Source organism: Blennius ocellaris (assembly GCF_963422515.1).
Source record: "Blennius ocellaris genome assembly, chromosome: 17".
Taxonomy (NCBI): Eukaryota; Metazoa; Chordata; class Actinopteri; order Blenniiformes; family Blenniidae; genus Blennius; species Blennius ocellaris.
This window is the reverse complement of record NC_137666.1, coordinates 16,802,484-16,822,417: the sequence shown is the minus strand read 5'-3', so window position 1 is coordinate 16,822,417 and position 19,934 is coordinate 16,802,484. Positions and strand designations below refer to the sequence as shown.

Sequence of the window (19,934 nt, the reverse complement as noted above, 5' to 3'; positions counted from 1 at the left end):
GCTTTATACAGGTGAGAGTGGTTTTCATACCTTTGCTGGCACTGATCATTTGAAGCACCATCTCTGCAGCGCCGCGATCGTGCAGTCTGGCCTGCTGATACAGCATCTTCTGCTTCTCCGTTTCCTTTTCCTGGAGGTCATAATATACAGACATATAGAATATATTAATAATATAATCCAGACGAGGTGAAATGCTGAGAAATGTTCCTGGAATAAAAAAAAAAGAAAGAACACACACACACACATACCTCAAAGGTTTTATCTTTTCCTTCCTCTTCTTCCTCTTCAGTACAACTCTGAAAGAGGAAAATCAAGGTAAATACTGTGTTCTTACTGGAAAGCACACGAGAAATGTATAACACATATAACGTACCTTTGCCATCATATCTGCATAGGCAATATACAAGGGATCCTCCTCCAGAGAGCTGAAAGACGCAAGAAAAAAGTGTTAAATGAATCATTTCCACATCTCATCTGTAAATATTAAGTTTCAGGGTAAAGCTTCACAAATACAGAAAAATCCTGAAGCATGGTTTAATTCCTGTGGCTATGATTTAGCCTAATGTTCTCTTTATTAGCTGAAAAGCAGGCCAAAACAATTATGCAGCACAGATGGAGCTGCCGGCGTGCGTGCCAGGAGGCCAGGTCTGTGTGTGTGTGTGTGTGTGTGTGTGTGTGAGAGAGAGAGAGAGAGAGTGTGAGAGAGAGAGAGAGAGAGAGAGTGTGTGTGTTTACCTGCATTCAGTCAGAGCATTGTGGCTGAAATGCAGAATGAGCTGGTGAAGAGGGTCTGGCTGCTTCCTGACCTCCTCCTCTTCCTCGTCTTCCACTTTGGGCTGTGTTTTCTGCACACGAGGCACCAGAGGCATGCACTCTCAAAATCAAGTTATGCGAAGCACTAAAATAATAAAGGTGTATCACAAGACTTAAAAAAAAAAAAAAAAAAAAAGAAACAAGAGGGGCAGTAAATACCATGCAGAAAAGGTAACGCATTCACATGTATTGACAGGATGACAGCCACATTTACACGGGCGACACACTCACACGAACAGTGGCCCTCGGCAGGGTTAAGGGTGAATGGAGTTAGGCATGACTCTCCACGAGCCTTTACCCGATATCATGTTTATTCCTGAGATAAATGAGGACACATTGGAACTGTGCGAGTGCCGCGGATACTTGCGTCTGCTTCATTCTTTATTCACACGCTTGTACAAATAAGGCTGAAGATTCAGAGTGAAACTAATATGGTGTTGTGACGAGTTTGTGAATCCTAATTTTGTAGCTCTGGCCCGAGCAACTCTCCTTTTCCACATTCACACTAAAACTGTGAAACTCCACGTTTTCAGTGGTCCAACCAGCTTCAATCTCCAGCGCTATTTATTTTATTTCTTGCATTGCCTTGTGTCTGAATGCTGCAATACAAATAAACCTGCCTGCACTGTGTTTCAAATAAAACCTGTGAACTCTACCTTGGTGTGTGAGTCTGCATTTGGGTTCTGCCAGTGTTTAGGGCGAGCAGGTTGCTGTACGAAAATGCAAAAATCTGACTGAAATTTTCTTTTTCTCTTTACATCATTAAAATAAACCATTTTTCCCAGTAGTTTTTTTTTTTTTACCAATGTGTCCTCAAATGTTCCCACTGCACATCTGATTTAGAGCAGTTTATTATCCATAAATTGAACAAGTACCGACTAATAAACAATAGCAGGATCATCACGGCTGAGAAATTTTCCAAAAGCACCTCTGTGAAGGCAGATCAGTCGTGACTGTGATGGTTTATGGCCGTAAAAATTTAGGAAAGACACCGAACTTTCATAAATTTCATCAGTAAGATGAAGCACCGGCACCAGGCGCTCTCTTACCTCACACGACATCAGCAGTGATGTCATGTTTTACTACATATGGTAAAAAAGATAAATAAAATACAAATAAAAACAGTATATGAATGACTGAGAGTGACCCTGCGGGACACTGGGACAGTACAAGTGGGGTGCGGTCAGACGCTCAGCTCCTCACAGCACACGGGGAACCACATCAGTACTTACTGCCAGGTCCTGCACTAGCTTCTCCTCAAAGGAGTACTCCTCTGTTTCTATCCATATTCTCTGATAGGCCAGGAGGAAGAGGTTAATAGAGCGATGCCTGGGGAGGGTGAGAGGAGATTAGGCTGGGTTAGAAAGGAGCAGGGCTAAAAGAGAAGGAGGGGGGGGTGGAGGGTCTCCTGGGGAGGGGTTAATAGAGGTTAGTCCAGAGGTCTGCAACCTTTCCCATCAAAAGAGACGTTCTTGTCTCTTTCCACCAAATAAAATTGTTGTGGAGCCACAAAACATGTTTAATCATAAATGATCACACAGCTTATAAGGTTATTTATGTAGTTTTGCTAAACGTACACTCATGAGGTTTCATGACTACAATCTAATTTCAGCTTTAGCAGCCGTTTTTAGCAGTTTTAACCTTATTTAACTGATTCAGCAAGTTTGGGTTTTTTTTGGCCATTTTAACAATTTCACCTGTTTTTGCTCCACTCCTAACAGTTTCAAACATATTAAATCTTTTTTTTAATTAGCCAATCCTCAAATCACTTTTTTAAATGTTTATTTTTGTAATTATAGCATTTTACAGCATTTTATTTGACCATTTCAGTCAGGACAGTCTTTTTGAAAATAGGTCAGGTGTGCAAAGAAGAAAAATGGAGTGAAAATTGTTTAACAGGTAATTTTACAGAGCCAATACAAAGGAACTGAAGAGCCACATGTCGCAGACCCCCGGGTTAGTCTAACATGCTGGTACATCCAAGTGGTTGTCTTATAGGAAACTGACACAGATATATTCAAGTAAGTAACATACACCTGAAACCTCTGGTTTTTCTGTTTATCTATATAGTAAATACAAAACTCAAATGTATTACTTTTTGGCATTAAAACCCCCCCCTATGATGCTTTGAGTAGCAGCCTGGAAGATATTGTACTGTTTTGTGTGTAATTAAGAAGCTATATCAAGGGTGTCAAAATGTAAAATGAACTCCAAGAAGCTCTCATCCGGCAAAACTACCAAACAAGTCATGCTGTCAGAGTGAGTTTGTAAAAACATGCAAAATGCAACAGCTATTGGAGAAGTTTTTCAGATATTTCACTGTATTTTGCACCAGAAGGTTTCATTAAAATTGGCTTTACGCTGAGATTGGAGTCATTTTCCGTAGTAATTGCTTGGACATTTTCATCATTTTCAGCTATATGCTGATAAACTAAGAGAGATTAATGTAATGAAAGGACCAGTGGAGTAAATAACAGTTGAAAGCTGCGGGAGGAACCGTGCCTGAAGGAGGGAGGGGGGGTAAAGAGAGGAGTGCAAGTCACAGAGCAGCGACGTCCGGGTCAGCGCTACGTTACCGTCAGCATGGAGAGCAGACTGTCATAGTCTGTGTTCTCATGCATTATCTCCAGCCAAATGTGTCGGTAGGCATTCAGGAAGTAATTATTATTTTTGTGCCTGAGGAGAATGTGGTACAATAGAATGTGACACAGAGGAGAGACACAATAAAAAAAATTAAAAAAAAGAAGACAAAACCGTTTCACATCCTTCCCTTTAACACAAATCTGCTACTCTGAATACAAAACAGAAACTGCACTGTAAATATGAAGGAATAATTACCAGCTCTGCTGTGTCATATTTCACTGTCATCGCCTCTGAATAAATGAGTCCTGCTGTCATGCAGGCGGGCTGAACCATCTGAGCACATATTGAGGATGGCCACCCTGAGGTTGAGCCTCATAATTGTTTTCCTCCCGACTGTAGCACTCTGCCCGGCTTCCTGTGATTGAGTTACAATGCAGCGGGGCATGAAATTGCTGTGTACCCCTTTTTTTTCTTTTGGTCTACACTTTGATAACAGCTGTAGGCCAGACATTTGTCCTACAACCGGAGGAGGGCTGTGCATTAACGCAGGGTCACAACGCGGGGAGAGAGGAACAAGAGCGGGGAGTCGCGCTGAAAAGGTGAAGCCGCAAGGTGACCCCCGTCTGGTAGTTTTACACTCGATTGTCAACGTGATTTCATAATTTTGAAGCTCGTAGCATAAAAGGAGAGGTGTAAACACAGGAGTAGGAGGCGGCGTGTACCTGGGCAGGTTGTAAAGCGGAGCCATCCGGAAGCAGGCGACGACCGCTCGCTTCCTCTGCTTGGACAGCAGCTTCTGCCACACACACTTTTTGGACCTCAGCGGCTGCTCCACCTAATGACGGGAAGAGAGGTGAGTGGTGAGAGGCATCATTGACGAGCAAGGGAGGTCTTTTACTGAAATGTTTGAAAATATAAACAAAATAACAATAGAAAGCTCAAATATTTAATGCATTGGACCAAAGCATATAACTATTAATAAATACATTTGAACAAATGTACATTATATTTTTTCAATCCAAGGCTTTCTGCAGTCCCCTGAGAAATCACACACAGGAAGAACCTACAAACTCCACGAATTTCCAATTTCTGAGGTAAAAGTAGGTTTTGTTGTTGCAGGTTTTTCAACATGCACTCTGGTGCCATAATGATACAAACTGCTTGATTTGTGGCTGTCAAAGTGTTTGAGCTCGACCTGCTCCAGGTTGAAGACGGCAGCGGAGATCCTCTGAATACGGTCGATCACTCGATCAGGATCAAGAGGCCCTTCTGTCCTCATCACGATGTCCTTGTACAGGTTGAGCTGCCACCTCACTGCAGGGTCCTCCGACTGAAAAACATGGAAAAAAACAATGTTAGAGACAGAAAAGTAGTTCAATTAAACCTGCTGTCAAATACTGATTTGGATTTGCTTACTTTTTCTCGAAGGTGCAGATTCTGACGGATATGATCTTTAACTTCGTCATCTGTATCTCTCTGTGGGGAAAAAAAACAACAAAAAACAGCAGCATGTAATAAGTAGCAATTGACAGTGACATATTGGCTTTTTCACATCTAGAACAGTCACTATGCCAAACACCGACGATGTATGTAAAACTGTCTCCTCATTCATGCAGCAGAGGTTTCCTCACCAGGAGGTAGCGTGTTTTGGACAGAGAGATGAGCTCCTGGTCCCCCGGGGTGCACATGTTGAGGCCGATCGGCAGCATCTTTTTCAGTGCGGCGACGATCAGCGACGTCTGGATGGAGTAGAACTCGCCGCGCCTTTTTTTGTGTTTCCTCTCCTGGTCTTGTCCTCCAGACTGAAAATTCATACATGTCAGACAAGACACACTGGCAACAAAAGCCAAAGAGGTTTAGCCAATAAAAAATTTCTTTTAAGCTTGCTGGGAGGAATTTTGGGCCAAATCAAAGCTGAGGCAGAGGTTTTCAAAGTGTGGACAGACGAGCGTCATTTCCTCCAATCCGAACTCACATAGTAAGTGTTTTGTTGAATGTCAGACTTCCTCAGAAGTTATCCATTCGTTTATCTTTCCTGTCTCTGGCCAGATGAAATTACCTAAGTGTGGTCAACACATTTACTCCAGAGAGTTGGAACAACCCTGCAGGAAACGAGATGTGGAGTGAGAGTGCAGCTGGAGAACGTGCTCGGGTAGGCAGTTTTAGGACGTTTTCAAGCGATAACGGAAAACGTCCGTTGTGCTTTGGCTGTCCATTTAAATGACAACGGTGCAAATGGCAATGTAATTTCTTAAAAATTGTTGTCAAGATCAAACTTTTCAAAAGACTGACTATAGGGGAAAATGCCACTTTTCTGAAATGCTGCCACTGTGTCTGCAGTAAATTTAATTAAATTAATAGTTCTTTTGAGCACGCTTAGTCAATGGACAATCACAATGATATTTGCTTCCAGCGTAATCCAACTCTGTCATCTCTCCATACGAATGCCCGTGTACTCGCCAATATTTATAGTGTACTGTACTCTTTGGGCATGTGTGTGGTTTCATTACAAAAACAAATAGCGACCACGAGTGGCCCAACATGAAAATGACATTGCTTTCTAGCATTTCTGTGCAGTGTGGATTTCTGCCATTTCCTTGAAACAAAAACAATGCATTTTCATTTGAAACTTAACATAAACGGGACCTAAATGTCTTACTGTAACGCTTATGACACATTATGTAATGTCAATATTATGCTTAATTATGATAAAATAGTCAATATAATTATCGTTACAAAGGAAAATGATAAAAATCCCTGCGAGGAAAAGGCATCCCCTGACCCACAGATAATCCCAGATCTCTGGTGCCACCCAGCGGAGAGCTGCCCCACACTTTACAAACCCCTGCCATGAAGTATTTTGTCTCTCTTGTGTTGTGTTTGAACAAAAGCCAGAGGCAACTAAGGCGCCTCTTTGTCAGCTTTGGCAAAATCTGCGAGTGCGAGTGAAGCATTCAGCATCGAGTCTCACACCTCAGCTAGAAAAACAGACTGCTGCTGTTAGAGCTGCAAGATGTAACCAAAAAAACCAAACCTGCTGGCTTCAAGAAAGCTCAAATCTTCACATTGATGCACTTTACATTTACACTGACACATATATAAACACACACACACACACACACACAGCCTGGTTACACCATAAATACCACAACATACAAACAGCTTGAGGTAAATTTTAGCTCAACACACACCAGAATATCACAATCCATCAACTGCAAACACACCGCTGACATGTGATCACATGATTTACTACGGGAGGGGTCTGGACTTCAATTACTCCAGATGAAACGTGTTCAACCCACAAGGCAATGAGGAACGACCAAAGGGTTCGTGTCACGCATGGTGATGAATGAAAGCCACAAATAATCAGGTAACATGATATGTAACTACACTAGAGCACAGCGGCACAAGCTATCGGCTTTTCTGCTTGGCGACCGGAGCACAGAAGCCAATCAGCTGGCAGGTGAACGGCTCATGCACTGCATCACTCTACCTTCTCCTTAAAGGACTGTGTGAGACAGAGAGGCAGAGAGACAGGCAGAAAGAGAAAGGTAGATAGAGGGAAAGGATGAGAGGGCCATTAATGGAGGCGCACGGTCCTCAGGTGGACGTGCACTGCAATGAAAACCATTACTTTGCCTTTAAACAGCTAAACCAGGTGGAAAAGAAAAGAAAAAACACTGACGAGAGCTGAAACCATGGAGGAATATCTGCCTGCTGAGGGATGACTGTTAGTCTCTCTGGTCAGCCAGAACAGGCATGCATGTGTAATCATGCGCAGAGTATACACACACGTAACCTGAAGCGGTTAAATTTGTGTTTTAATAATAAACTCCCTTTAAACAGGAGGGCTTACAGTATATAGAAAGTCTTGTTTTGTCACAGGTGTGTATCTATGCAACCTTTTAACATGTTAACATAGAAGCACATGTACGCAAATACTGATTGCTAACATGGCAGAATCAATGTTAACATGTGACATCCTACTGGTGCTCAATATGTTATTATGTGTATTTTTAACAGTGGTTCCCAACCTTTGTTTTCCTCAGATGGCCTGTAAATTAAGCCTCTGACACTCTCACTATGAAGCTATTGACATCTTCCCAGGTCCGCTCTCGAATCAAGACGGATTAATCTATATCACCATATGTTCATCAGTTCTGTCTTCCATGGGTGAAACCGGCCATTTTTGAAACAGACTCCCACAGAATTAATCTAAAAAAGCATTATTCACATGTCGCGACCCTGCTACGGAGTTTGACATCTAACAAACGTTCTTGTGATTTCTAAGTTTTAAAATTCAGTTCTTCTTCATCATCAGTCCACGTAAATGACTCTTTTCCAGCTCGTACCTCCTTAACTGCCACTGATTGTGGGTTTAATGTGCATGTTTTATGTCTTTAAACATAGTGTGTTTCTCTAGTTCTCAAGCAGCGTTGTGACCGACTACAGGTTTTGTAGAAATATGGCATAATTTGAGGCCTAGTTTACACAACAATGTTTTCAAGTGAAAAACGCAACATATGAATTTAATTTTGGGTGTCTGTTTCCACGACAACGGTGCACGAAGGCACTGAAAATGCAACTTTTGTGAAAACAGCCCCACCGCCAACATTGCTGTGTAAACTCAATATTTCTCTGAAATGAAAACGCAAGACCAACTCATTCCCCCCCAATGATCATTGGTGACTCCCTGACGGGGTCCTGGACCTGGACTAAGTTGGGAACCAGTGTCTTAGAAACACAGACAGAATAAGCTTGTGTCTTGCCGTCATGGTTTAGAGGGTCAAGTGAAAGTGTGTCTGCTGCAGTGGAAAATAAAAGTGATAGAAGAGGCGGCGTTTGTAAAACTTACCTTCGCCATCTTTGTTTTACTATCGCCCGTTAAAAAGGAAAGATTGTTGATTTCGTTCTGAACTACAAAGTTCTGCTCTTCTCTTTTGAAATTCTGAAACCGATAAGAAATGTGAATTAAATCCGTCAAACAGAGCTACACCTGGCGGCTCTCTGTGCTATGAGAGGAGAGTATTTACATGCGACTTGCACCAGAGGATGAATATCTCCGCGACCATTCGGAAGAGCTCATTGGAGTTGGAGTCTGGTTCTTTCAGCCACCTGGACCTGTGGCGGGAGAGAGATTAATGCATCCACTCTGCCTGTTCTGCAGACACTAACAGTTCCCCCGTCTCCCTCTAAACTCTCCTCTAAAACAGCTCCATCAGTAACGTGCTCACCTGTTGTTGTCCACATAGCGGATAAGCATGGGGTAAAAGGCGTACAGGTCCCTGCAGAGAACGGCGAACTCGTCCAGGATGAGCAGCTCGGCCTCCTGGGTGTCTCCTTTATTGTCTGCCTTAAGAAGCTCCTCCTCAGCCACGACCTTCACCGTCTTCTTCTTCAGCTTCTCCAGTGTGGGGAGGAAGTGGCTCTTCAGCAGGTCGGCACGAGCTTTACTGATGATCGGTTGCACATAAACTGAAAAAAAACACGAGAAAGAGGTTCTTTTCATATTATAATCATTTGTGTTCATCTTTAATAAGCTAGAGAGAAAATCAGCGCACTAATGGGTCCAATCTGGTCAGTGGGATGACCTTGCAAAGTGTAAAAGGACAAATAACTAAAAACTTTGTCCACTTGGGGTTGCACTGTTTTAATAACACAGATCCAGAACTCCACAGCAGATCGACGCATTGACGGTGGGTGAAGGATGAGTGATGCAAAATAACATCAGCAACAAAGCCATACGGTGATTGTGAATCTGTCAAAAACATTAATGGCAAAGTTTTGTTCTTTCTACAGATTTGCAAAATGATGCACCGAGTAAATTGTGCATTTCCAGTTGCAATAAAATGGAAAGAGAAAATCTTAATGAAAGGTGAGGACATTTCACTGTCCCTGCAGGAAGTTTATTGAAAATACACTTAAGGTGTTTCAAGTTTGGGCACATTTTTTATTTGAATTTGTCTGTGCTTTTAATAGGTCTCTATTCAAAGCAGGAGAAAGAAAAACAAACTCACCCTGAAAACATGGCCTTGTGGCTAATGTTTGCTTTCTTTCATAGCAGCATCACCGAGATTGCAGCTCGGGTCTCAGTGTTGTGTTGCGTCTACTACTCTTGAGAAATGTGTAAAAAAACAACAACAAACAAACCAAAAAAAACTTTATAATTTGCTTGTTACCTTGGTAGGCTGGATTTGTGCCTCTTGTGGGCAGGTTTTGGCCCACAGACCTTATGTTTGACACCCCTAATTTAAAGGGACAGTATGTAAACTTTAGTCAATGTTTAGTTTTCAGCTGATAGTGGCCACAATTAATTTTATTGCTTAACCAATTTCCTGTTCTTATTTATGTCTGTTTATGAACTGACTGCAGGGAGATTGACTCACAACACCATCTTGTGGTAAAAAAGTGGTATTAACTGAGCTGCAACTCGCTGGTTAGTTTTAATACTCTCGTTGAAACATTGTTATTATTCATTTTAGTTTGCTTCGGGAGGTTTTAGACTAAAAATGTGAGTTTAACTTTGGCTTTATTGTTTCGTTAAGATACCAAGTTTTACACTCCTGTACGAAGATCGTAATACCCACCAGCTATCCTCTTCATCCAGGAGGCCTCGTCGATGCCCAGGTTGTTGTTGAGGATCTTCAGGATGTTTCCCAGAATGAGGCTGAGGTGCTCCGACGTGACCGTGGTGCAGCAGATACTCCCACCGCTGGCGGGCTGGTTTTCGGGACCCCTCTCCCACCAGTAGGACAGATAGTTACACAACATGGGCAGCACCACCTCGATCACGTGAGGCATCTCGGTGTATCGCGCTCCGGACTCGGCCATGTCGTTGATGTCCTTCATCAGGCCGTCCAGTCGGGGCATCCCGGGACACATCTCCTCCACCAACTCTTGTATTCCTAAGACTGAAACAGGAAAGAGGTGTGATATACGATCCTGATCATGAATAAATGTTGGAGTACAGGAGACTCACCGGCCCGCTCTCTGGCACTCTTGGTATTGAAGATGGAGCAGGGGTTGTACATGTTGAGCAGCGGCTCCAGGAAGGCAACAGGAATGGCTCCAGCCAGAGTTGCCAGACACTGACCGAGAGCAGGAAGCTGCCTGAGAGACAAATCTAATGTTACGCTGTTGCTTCGCTGAACGAGATCGTTCTATTTAAACTTAGAATACCTTTCTACATAGATGTTCTTCCCAGTGCCCAGTGCATAGAGGCTGGTGAGGATTCGGTAACAGGACACCTGGACATCATCCACTTGGAAAACAAAATTTAAATGAAGCAGAAATTAGAGATCATGTTGTGTTTATCTTTCTGATAATCAGATTTTGCCACAGCTATAACTCTCTGCAGATTTTACTCTGCGTTTACAGTTACTGACATTTCATTACAGTCCTGCGCTTTTCCCACTAAAATCCTCCGTGTGACTGACGCAAATCCCATTTGCACCATGATTAGGCCTGATTTTCAGAGGCAGGGATTTCTCCCCACAAAAGTGACTGTTGCAAATTGTTTGACCTTTGTAAATCCAGTGGAATACATGATTAACCCCTGTTAACATCTCTCCTGCCATTATATCCTCAATCCTCCATGACGAGCATAACCAATGCGGAGAAGACACACAAACCGCCCGGCCTAACCAGGATGTGTCGGACAGAATGAGTCGAATTTACTCCAACACTACGATTGCAAAGAAGCTGGACTGATACACATACAACAGGGACATGAGGATTATGTGTGCTACAAACTGCATTTTAGATTTTTGAATATAAATCAGCAAATATGCATATGTCCTGGTCAAAAAGGGAGGAATCAGGCAAACTGAGCTCTGGTTTGAGTTTAGTCTTTTTTTAATTACTTGTCAACACATCCATTATATGTCCTTACCTTTGCTCCTCACATGTTTTTCGAATATTTAAATTCTATTTGACTTTATGAAGACGGCAGGAAAACACTGCAGCTCATATATTTCATGTGTTCACATTCTCTCCACTAAAAAGCATAAACAAACTCAACCTAAATCGACCCTCTTCGCGGGCCTGCTATGCCTCCTTGTCACTGGTTCACATTATAAATAACCCCCCCCCAAAAAAAAATCAGAGATCCCGAAGCTTCTAATCATGTGTTACTGTAAACTGGAGCGTCTCAGACTTGTTTGATCCTTCGCTTTGCTGTCAGGACTCACAGAGCAGGTCGACGCCAAAGTGGTGCTGAGTGATGTGTTCAAACAGAGCCGTTAGGATGGGGAGCAGTGCCACGGTGGTGTAGTTGATATTCTGCGACACTCCTTTCATCTGCGAGCGCGAGTGAGTGAACTTCCCCAGCTTCAGGTTCTCGAACGTCTTCTCCAGGTCCTCCGCCGCATTCTCAAAGAACGTCCTCAGGCCCACCCTCACCGCCTCCGAGCCCGACTTCATCACTGTCCTGTTGGAGCCAAACGAGAGCGTGATGGACGAGGAGATATGCAAGGGCAGTGCTATAATAAAACCTCTGGACACCCTCTCGGTATGCAAAGGACGGCGCTGTTTACTCACAGCGGGACACGCTCACACATGCCATTACTTCTCTCACGGTCTGTGACGGACTGACTCATGAATTATGAGACATGAATATCGACCTGACTGCCCTCAGGATGAAAAATAAATGATTTATTTAATGAATTAGAAGATTATTTAAATCCAAGGTGAGCTTGCCTGTGCTGGAGCTGGGGAAAAAAAGAAAAAGAAAAGAAAAGAAAAAGCTCCATGTGACACTCAGAAATAGCATTAATATGATTAGTCTGTCCATTTTCAGCATTTCACAGTTTATAACATTTGTAAATGAATTACCCATTGTAAAGCCCTGATGTGTCCCAGAAGGAAGGAGACGTGAAAGACGGTCTTTGGGTTCTTCGGCACAAAAACAAGACACAATAACGCAGAGCCAATTTAGCCTGATTATGTGTGAGCTGCATTAACAAACAGTACATTGTCTCTGTAGAACACTGGGAGCCCCGGGCAACATGTGCCGCATGAAATTTCTGCTGCGTATTTAAATGCCAGCTCAACTCTAATGCCAGCGCCTCCCGTAAGACGCCAGAATTAATACTGTCTCAAAGAAAAATGTTCCTGGTAAATAAGTTCCTCTTGAGGTTCCCGCAAAGGTTAGATTTGCTTTCTGTGGAAAAATTGTAAATGTCTTTCTAACCAGCACATGCTTGGGCAGCATGATCATTCAGCCGAGGGCTGGTCCAAGCTCCTTTTTCTGCCTGTGTCAGATCTCACCTGGTGTCCAGAGTATGAGCCAGTATGTGCAGACAGCTGACCATGGTGGTGGAGTCGCTCCCTGCAAAACACCACAAACATTACAACATCAACTCTCAAGGTTAACACTGTATGTCTCAAGAGTATGTTGATTTATAAGGTCAGTGAATGGAAGTCCAGGGTACAAAGTAGTCCCCTTTATATGCCTTTCTTAATGGCTTTGTTTCAATGTATTTCATGATCTTAATCACCGAAGATTCCTAATCGCCTTCCGCAAAGTACTGTGAATTGTCTTGTGTCTGAATGGTGCCATATAAATACATTTGCCTCTCCTTGCCCTGCAATACAATTTTATACCACCAGATGGTACATTGGGTCACTCAAAGAAGCAGCAGGATGAGAAGGAAAAACAAAGACTGAAGCTCTTTGCAACCACAAGGTGATACAGTCTACCTGTTAGGGATATTTCTGATTTCAACCAACCACAAATTTCCTGAGATTGCTGCGACTCATTCAGCTTACCAAACAGTGAAATCCTATGTCTGACAAGAGCTGCCAGTTTACAAAACAGGCTGGAGGCATGAAACAGGAAAGAAAAGAGAAAATACAGAGTGAGTGGCTGGTTAGAGTATCAGCGATTAAGAGTGTAAAAGGTAGAAGATATTTGAAAAGGAGATTGGAGCTAAAGACGTGTTGTTTTCAATGTGTGATAACTGACTTTGTGACCATTTCCTTCTCCTTGTTGGAGGCGTAGCCGCTGCTGCTGAGGTTCTTATTGGGGGAGGAGAGGAAGTAGAGCGTGTGGTTCTTGAAGTACTGATCGATGAGAGGGAGAAGAACCTGGCAGAGACACAGAATTACATTAATGCAAACATCAGTGGGACGAGTTCGGCACCAGCCTTCGTACAACTTTCTTACTTTGGCAAAAAACTTGATTTCTTGCTCGTGAGGTGACCTATCGGTTTTCCCATTGGCAGCCATGGCCTCTGGACAGAGAATATATGCACGTTTAATGAGAAAGAGCAAATCTCTTGGCGTTATTACCGGTGTAACATTAGCATACCTAAGTGGGCAATGAATTCCTGCGCAGAGTCAACGTACTTGAGCAGCTTCTTCAGGAATTTATAGGCAAACCTTTTCTCCATGGAGGAGGAATCCTGCTCCAAGTCCTTCAGACCTCTGCAACGTAACAGGAAATCATGTTTTCCTGACTCTACCCTTTGATTGATGACTCTACTGTTAAGTTATGATGTGGTGCAAAGACCCCAACGATACGTCGGTGTGTGTCGACCTTGTGATGCTGTAGCCGTTTATCTGCAGGAAGCGGAAAAGGTCCTGGGCCTTTTCTCGATCACGTGCTTTCTCCTTCGCTGTCAGCGTGTCGTAGGGCACCAGGAGAGGGTGCGTCCCGCCGCCTGAGGACAAAAACACAACCCCGGGTTCAGACGTGATTAGCGACGTGATTAGCGACGTGTCACCGCTGCGTGAAGTGAAACGCATAACAGGGTCAATTATTCGCAGTAGCATTTATTGGTGTAAGAAAATAGTCTCAATAGTTGTGTTTTATATCATAAGTTGACTGTCCCATGTAATCTTTATGACCAAAAGAGTTGTTTTTGCAATTTTTCACACAATAAAATTTGTCTGGCGCTGCAAAACATGCTAATGATCTGAAATGAAGAAAAAAAATAGATTTTAAAAATGACAATTAAAGTAAACTTTTTGCTTTTTGCTTCTTTAAGCACATTTACTGATTTTTTTTGTTGGAATTTTTCCTGGATTTTTGTCACGTAGGCCATTTTATAAATCTGAACAATCTTAGCTTTTTAGCCATTTTCCTTTTTTTTGGTGGTTTGAACAGTTTTAGCTGTATAACCAATTTATATGTATTTTTCTTTTTTAAACTGTTATTAGTGATTTTATCCTAAAAAAAATTCCTGTTTCTTTTTGTGTTTTTGTTTTTTGAGTAGTTTTAGCTATTGTAATCATTTTTAGTAATTCTGCAAAAAAAACACATTAATACACACATTCACAATAGGATATATTCATTTTTGGGATGTATTAATTTCTTTCTTTCAACTTAACACATCTGTTTGTGCCGCATGCATTCCTGATTGACTTCATTAAGGAATCACCTCGGCTCCCAAGGTCACTTTTCTTCTTCTTGGCCCAGATGTTATGGTAATTTTCCGCCACCACCTCCACCATCCCCTTGGACCAAAGACAATAAACATGACAAACTCAGCATCGCGCCCACGTTTGCTCATCAGGCATTCAGGAAACATCGCTTTTGATCTCGCATTCAGTCTGAGAGATTGTGCGATATGAAGTACAACCAAAACAAACGTGGGGTCACTCACCTGCAATTCTCTGGATAGAACCACGCTGCTCGTGTCTATTGGGCTGGGATTGAAGCCGTTGGCCTGTAAACAGATGCACATATAAAGTATGTGCTGCTCGCCGTGAAACCGCGCTCTGATGGAACAATGACACTGCTATAATTGCATCTGTTAAAGGATTAGTCAGTTCTTTTGGACTGGAGCTAGAGTAGTAACAAAGCCGTTTGTGTGCTCAGTAAACAAGTGTCTGATCTGTCTTTAAAACAGCAGACAGGACGAGAGACTTAAAACAGACACAATAATATAAAAGGAAGTAGAAGTGGAAAAAAATCGAGAATATTAGAAAATTCAATTATGAATAGTTTCTCATCGCATCTTTAACATCAGGGATTTGTTTTCACTGTGTGTCTGTATAACTGTTGATATGTATATAAAGATGATAATTCTGAAAAAATTATGTCAATATGAATCTAATTTAATAGTTTGAATGAAAAAACAGTTCCTTTATAAGTTAGAGAGAGGGCGGAAAACCTGTAACCTTTTGCTAATTTAAGCAATACGACGATCGACAGAAACAAGATATACATAATATAAATATTTGAGCGAAATATTGAGTATTTTTGAATACTTTTTGTGTAATTTACAAATCACTACTGAGTACACACCTGCGAGGTCTGAGATATCTTCCTCATCTTCTCACTGTCCCTCTGCAGAGACATGCTCTCTCCGTCCTTGGTCCGGTCGACGGTCCAGCCCATCGCCAGAATGCTCTTCAGGGACTCTCTGATTGGCCACCGGTAGATCTCCTTCTCCTGGACGATGAACAACAAGGTATTGATGTTTGGGACACGGCGTTAAAATGCATTAGTTACAGTCACAACGATATCAACTTGTTGTAATAACTAATAAATAACATCTCTAAAGTTTTATCATACTTTCTGCAGATGAGAAAACATTCATGTCATTTAATTTTAATATGAGCAACAAGTGATTTCTTAACTGATTTTGTATTCAATGTGTACAGCCAATTAGATGAATGGTTTTACATATTTTCTAAATACAGTCATCATATATATGTAACCAAAAATGCCGAGATTCAAAATAGTATTTAAAATAATGTGAAAAACATTCATTCTCCTTGTGCATTTTAAACAGTTTTTTTTAATTTACTGTGATTTCTTCTAAAGAAGTCGCCATACTGGGAAATACATTTGTTTCTCAATTTGATTTCTTCTTTCAGCATTAAATCACCTTTCTTCTGGATTTACACACACTTGAACCAAGGGGGTCAAACATAAGATCCTTGAGCCAGAATTTGCCTGCAAGAGGCTGTAATCACACGAACTCACCAAGCAAAATGTAAAAATGGCAAAGAAATCATTGGATTTTATTTACAAAGCTGAGCTGAGGTATCAGTGATGCTGCCATGAAAGTGATCAAACTCGCCTTCGAGCCATGCTGTCAGGGTGAATTTGTAAAAACATGCAAAAGCAACAGCATGAAGTGAAGTTTTGTCGACATTTTACTGTATTTTGCCTTAATAAAATCAGCTTTATGTTGAGATTGCAGTCATTTTTGTTCAGGTGTTGAAACAATATCGACTTTTTACAAACATAAAGTCTGCAGTATCACAGCAAAGAAAAACGTTATAGTTTAAATTCAACTCAAGATCAGATTGGTGTATTTGTGACCTGTGAACTAAAATGAGTTTAATCCCTGTGCCTTAAGTGAATGTTTCTTCATCATGTTATGCCACAGATTGGACTAACTGACAGACCAAAATTAACGTCACTGGCACTTTTGGGTCAGGAGACCTCTCCAATATATACACATTTGACATTTAACCTACCTTTTCTGTCAGGCCTTTGTAGGTCCTGAGCTGCGGGTGAGTCTTTGCCTTCTCATCCACACAGTCGCCGTATTTCCAGCCCAGCAGCACCTGAGGACACCAGGAGAATGAAAGTGATCCTCACTGCTTCTTCCTGAGCATCAGATTTACAACTTAAAAGACTTCCTCAGAGAAGTACACATTCAGGAGTGATGGTATGTTCAGCTCTTGCTGGTCTCAGCTTGTTCAACTCTTTGACAGATGCAACAATGCAGACTAAATAGGGCGTCGCCTAAAGGGGGCACTGATGCCTATGAACTATTCTGTGCACTATGTCTTCAAGGTGAGACATTTTTAGTGTCCCATTCTGTTCGTACAACAATCACGACACGCAATGCTGCTTCATTTAGTACCCATTCCCTTGGAAGGAGAGGGCTCTTATCTCTCGCCTTACCTTCTCTGCGGACCATTTCTCGTGGGAGTGCTCCGCGTATTTGTTGGCAAAGTGCTCGAGTTTCTCCGGAAGAGCAATGCTAGAAATGAGTGTGACAATTAGCCTCTAATTGAGTGCAAATGCATATTATGGGCGGATGATGGTGGGGGTCCACAGTGGCTTACTTAGCAGTGTTGATGGGTTTGGGGTCAAAATTGCCTTGGGCATCAACAGAAACTGGCTTTTCCACAGTGGTGCTGATGGAAGCGTCCACGTAGTCTGGCGGCAGAGCTCCAGCGATGGCACTGAGGCAAGGCATGGCCATCTTGAAGAGCTCCGGGTCATACTTCTGCAAAAATAAAACAAGGCAGACATTTTATCTGACCAGTGCACGCAGTGTTTGTTTTTTATTTAACCTAATAAAGCTGTGCAGTCAGAAACAGTGGAAGACCTGGTGGAAGAGACCTGTAATGAAGAATTATTCTAAAAAGCTGAGGAACCAGCAGGCTGGAGGCTTCAGATCAATGATAGCCCCGTCCAGATATTGACGTTTGCAGGCCAGTTGTTTTCAGGAGTGCTCATTCAGAGAGAGATGTGCTGACTCCAGCTACATGCATCACAGTATTTGTAGCAGTGAGCCCCTTACAATCATGCATGTTAATTGAGCCCGTGATGAATTCGATGGCTCTTATTTGTGCTTGTACATTGTCAGAAAATCATCTTCATCAGATGTCAGAAAATACATGTAAATAACGAATATTCACGAGTTCAATAAGATAGAGTCTGTCCATGTGCTCATTGCTGCAGCTTCACTTCCACTTTCCTCTGCTGGTAAGTGCACCTTTTTCCTGGATCCACTATTTAATCATTTCAGCTTTTAAGAAGTGGCGATGCATGACTATTCACATTCAATCTTCAACTGCACATGCTTTGTCTCAGTATTTCAATCTAAAATACACATTTTTGAAGCGATGCCAAACTTCATATTATAAGATATTTTTGTTAACAACTGTTGATATCCAAGCAGTAAAAAGTGCAAATATTTTCACATACAGTCTACAATGGTTGTAAATGTTGCACATTTAGTATGAAAACTAAACACTTAAAAAAAATATTTTAACAAAATATGAGACAATTATATCTTATTTCCTTTTTGGTATAATTTCTTGCATGCAGGAACTTACAAAATAAAAATGTGGTCAAGATCCAAAAAAACTCATTCGTGGACACGTGCAAGTCTACCTTGCTCCTCCAGCTCCTTACCCTCAGAGCCACAGAGTTCAGGTACAAGTAGTACTGCATCTATGCTTTGGGTGGCAGTATTGAGTCAGTGTTCAGAGTTTTGAGGCGATTGCTGTTAATGGTTGCTAATAATTGTATTGCTCATCCAATTTCCCATTTTTATTTATCTCTATTTATGTACTGAATGCAGGAAGGTTGACTCGCAACACCATCTTGTGGGGCAATGTGGTACTGGCTGATGACCATAACTCACCCTCTGTGACAGAGAGTCAAAAACTCCCCAGAAGATCTTCTTGGTGAGGAGCAGCTCGTCCTCGGACGCCGTGCCAAAGCTGCCCCAGCCTGACGGGAGGCAGTAGTACTTCCAGTTCTGCTCGTAGTGGTTGGTGAGCAGCTGCGGAGAAGAAACAAACAAACAGTGGTGTTCGCGAGCACGGTGCATGAGCATGTAATCAAAACAGGTGCTCTTAACCATGTGTGCATGGTAAATAACACCTCAGAGGAATCATCCAACTGTAGGCACAAATTAAATAAAAAACTTAAAAAAAACAAAAAACTGTCCAGCATCTCACAGGCCAGTCACAGTCTATTACATCTCCAGTATTTCTCTCCTGTGGCCTGACAGATGGAGTGGAGAAGTGGAGCCAACAAGCCTGAAATCACACAGTCCAGTACTTCATCCCCTTGTTTTCCCTCCTCGAGCTGCCCACTTCGTGAAAAGCCAAATGATTAACACCACAGGTGTGTTGCAGCTGCACAACTCTGTGCAGCGTGCGCGCACATGTGTGTGTGTATGTGTGTGTGTGTACGAGGAACGCAAACAGCAGCAACATTAGATTCAACGCACACCTTCACAAGAGCCGGAGGAAATACAATCTAGTAACCCGACCATGTGTGTGACAATGCAGAGACCACAGTGAGAGAAAAAGTGAGTGGTGAGGTTCGGTGGACGAAGGGTAAATAGAATCCTGAAAAATTCCAGTTTATATTAAAGCAGACGGGAAACAATTCGACAGAGGCATGCAGGGAATACGAGCTACGAGAAGACATTGGAAAAGAGTGGGGAACAAAGAAGAAAAGAAAAAAAAAAAGTGGTGCCCACCCTCAGGGGCATCTTGCAGTAATCAGTCAGCAAGGGCACATCAAAGACGAGGCGACGCAGGAGCTGCTGCAGCATGGAGGGACGGAGGTGCCTGCAGAACAGGGTGAGGGAGAGAGATAAGAGAGCGGCTGCCCTGAGCCGGGCCGCCTTCAAAACAGCAGACTTTGTCAAACTTCGTCGCACCGACTTGAAAAGATATTCAGGGGACAAAAAAGAAAACATGCGCCGAAAGTAACAGTAAAAAATGTTCCAGGAAAGCTGGTAAAATGTGCTGTTCCTGCACTATTCCTGCAAAGTGAGAGATGTTTTTTTTTTTGTATCATTAACAGCCAAGAACACTCAGCAGGT

The 19,934-nt window shown here is 42.3% G+C and overlaps 1 protein-coding gene across 1 annotated transcript in view; it reads right to left on the bottom strand.

The window, feature by feature from the left end:
- The window catches only part of LOC308142661 (ryanodine receptor 3), a 149,738-nt gene that overhangs the window by 19,639 nt on the left and 110,165 nt on the right, over positions 1-19,934 (bottom strand). The window contains 30 exon segments of the mRNA XM_080513175.1: positions 31-130; positions 249-296; positions 374-425; positions 736-845; positions 2,046-2,142; positions 4,119-4,231; positions 4,592-4,726; positions 4,813-4,872; positions 5,028-5,198; positions 8,252-8,344; positions 8,430-8,517; positions 8,631-8,871; positions 9,984-10,307; positions 10,376-10,506; positions 10,576-10,657; positions 11,586-11,824; positions 12,664-12,724; positions 13,165-13,214; positions 13,361-13,482; positions 13,561-13,628; positions 13,706-13,821; positions 13,934-14,057; positions 14,778-14,853; positions 15,003-15,065; positions 15,647-15,793; positions 16,831-16,920; positions 17,264-17,342; positions 17,428-17,591; positions 18,738-18,878; positions 19,587-19,677. Of these exon segments, the coding sequence (XP_080369301.1) occupies positions 31-130; positions 249-296; positions 374-425; positions 736-845; positions 2,046-2,142; positions 4,119-4,231; positions 4,592-4,726; positions 4,813-4,872; positions 5,028-5,198; positions 8,252-8,344; positions 8,430-8,517; positions 8,631-8,871; positions 9,984-10,307; positions 10,376-10,506; positions 10,576-10,657; positions 11,586-11,824; positions 12,664-12,724; positions 13,165-13,214; positions 13,361-13,482; positions 13,561-13,628; positions 13,706-13,821; positions 13,934-14,057; positions 14,778-14,853; positions 15,003-15,065; positions 15,647-15,793; positions 16,831-16,920; positions 17,264-17,342; positions 17,428-17,591; positions 18,738-18,878; positions 19,587-19,677 (3,476 nt within the window).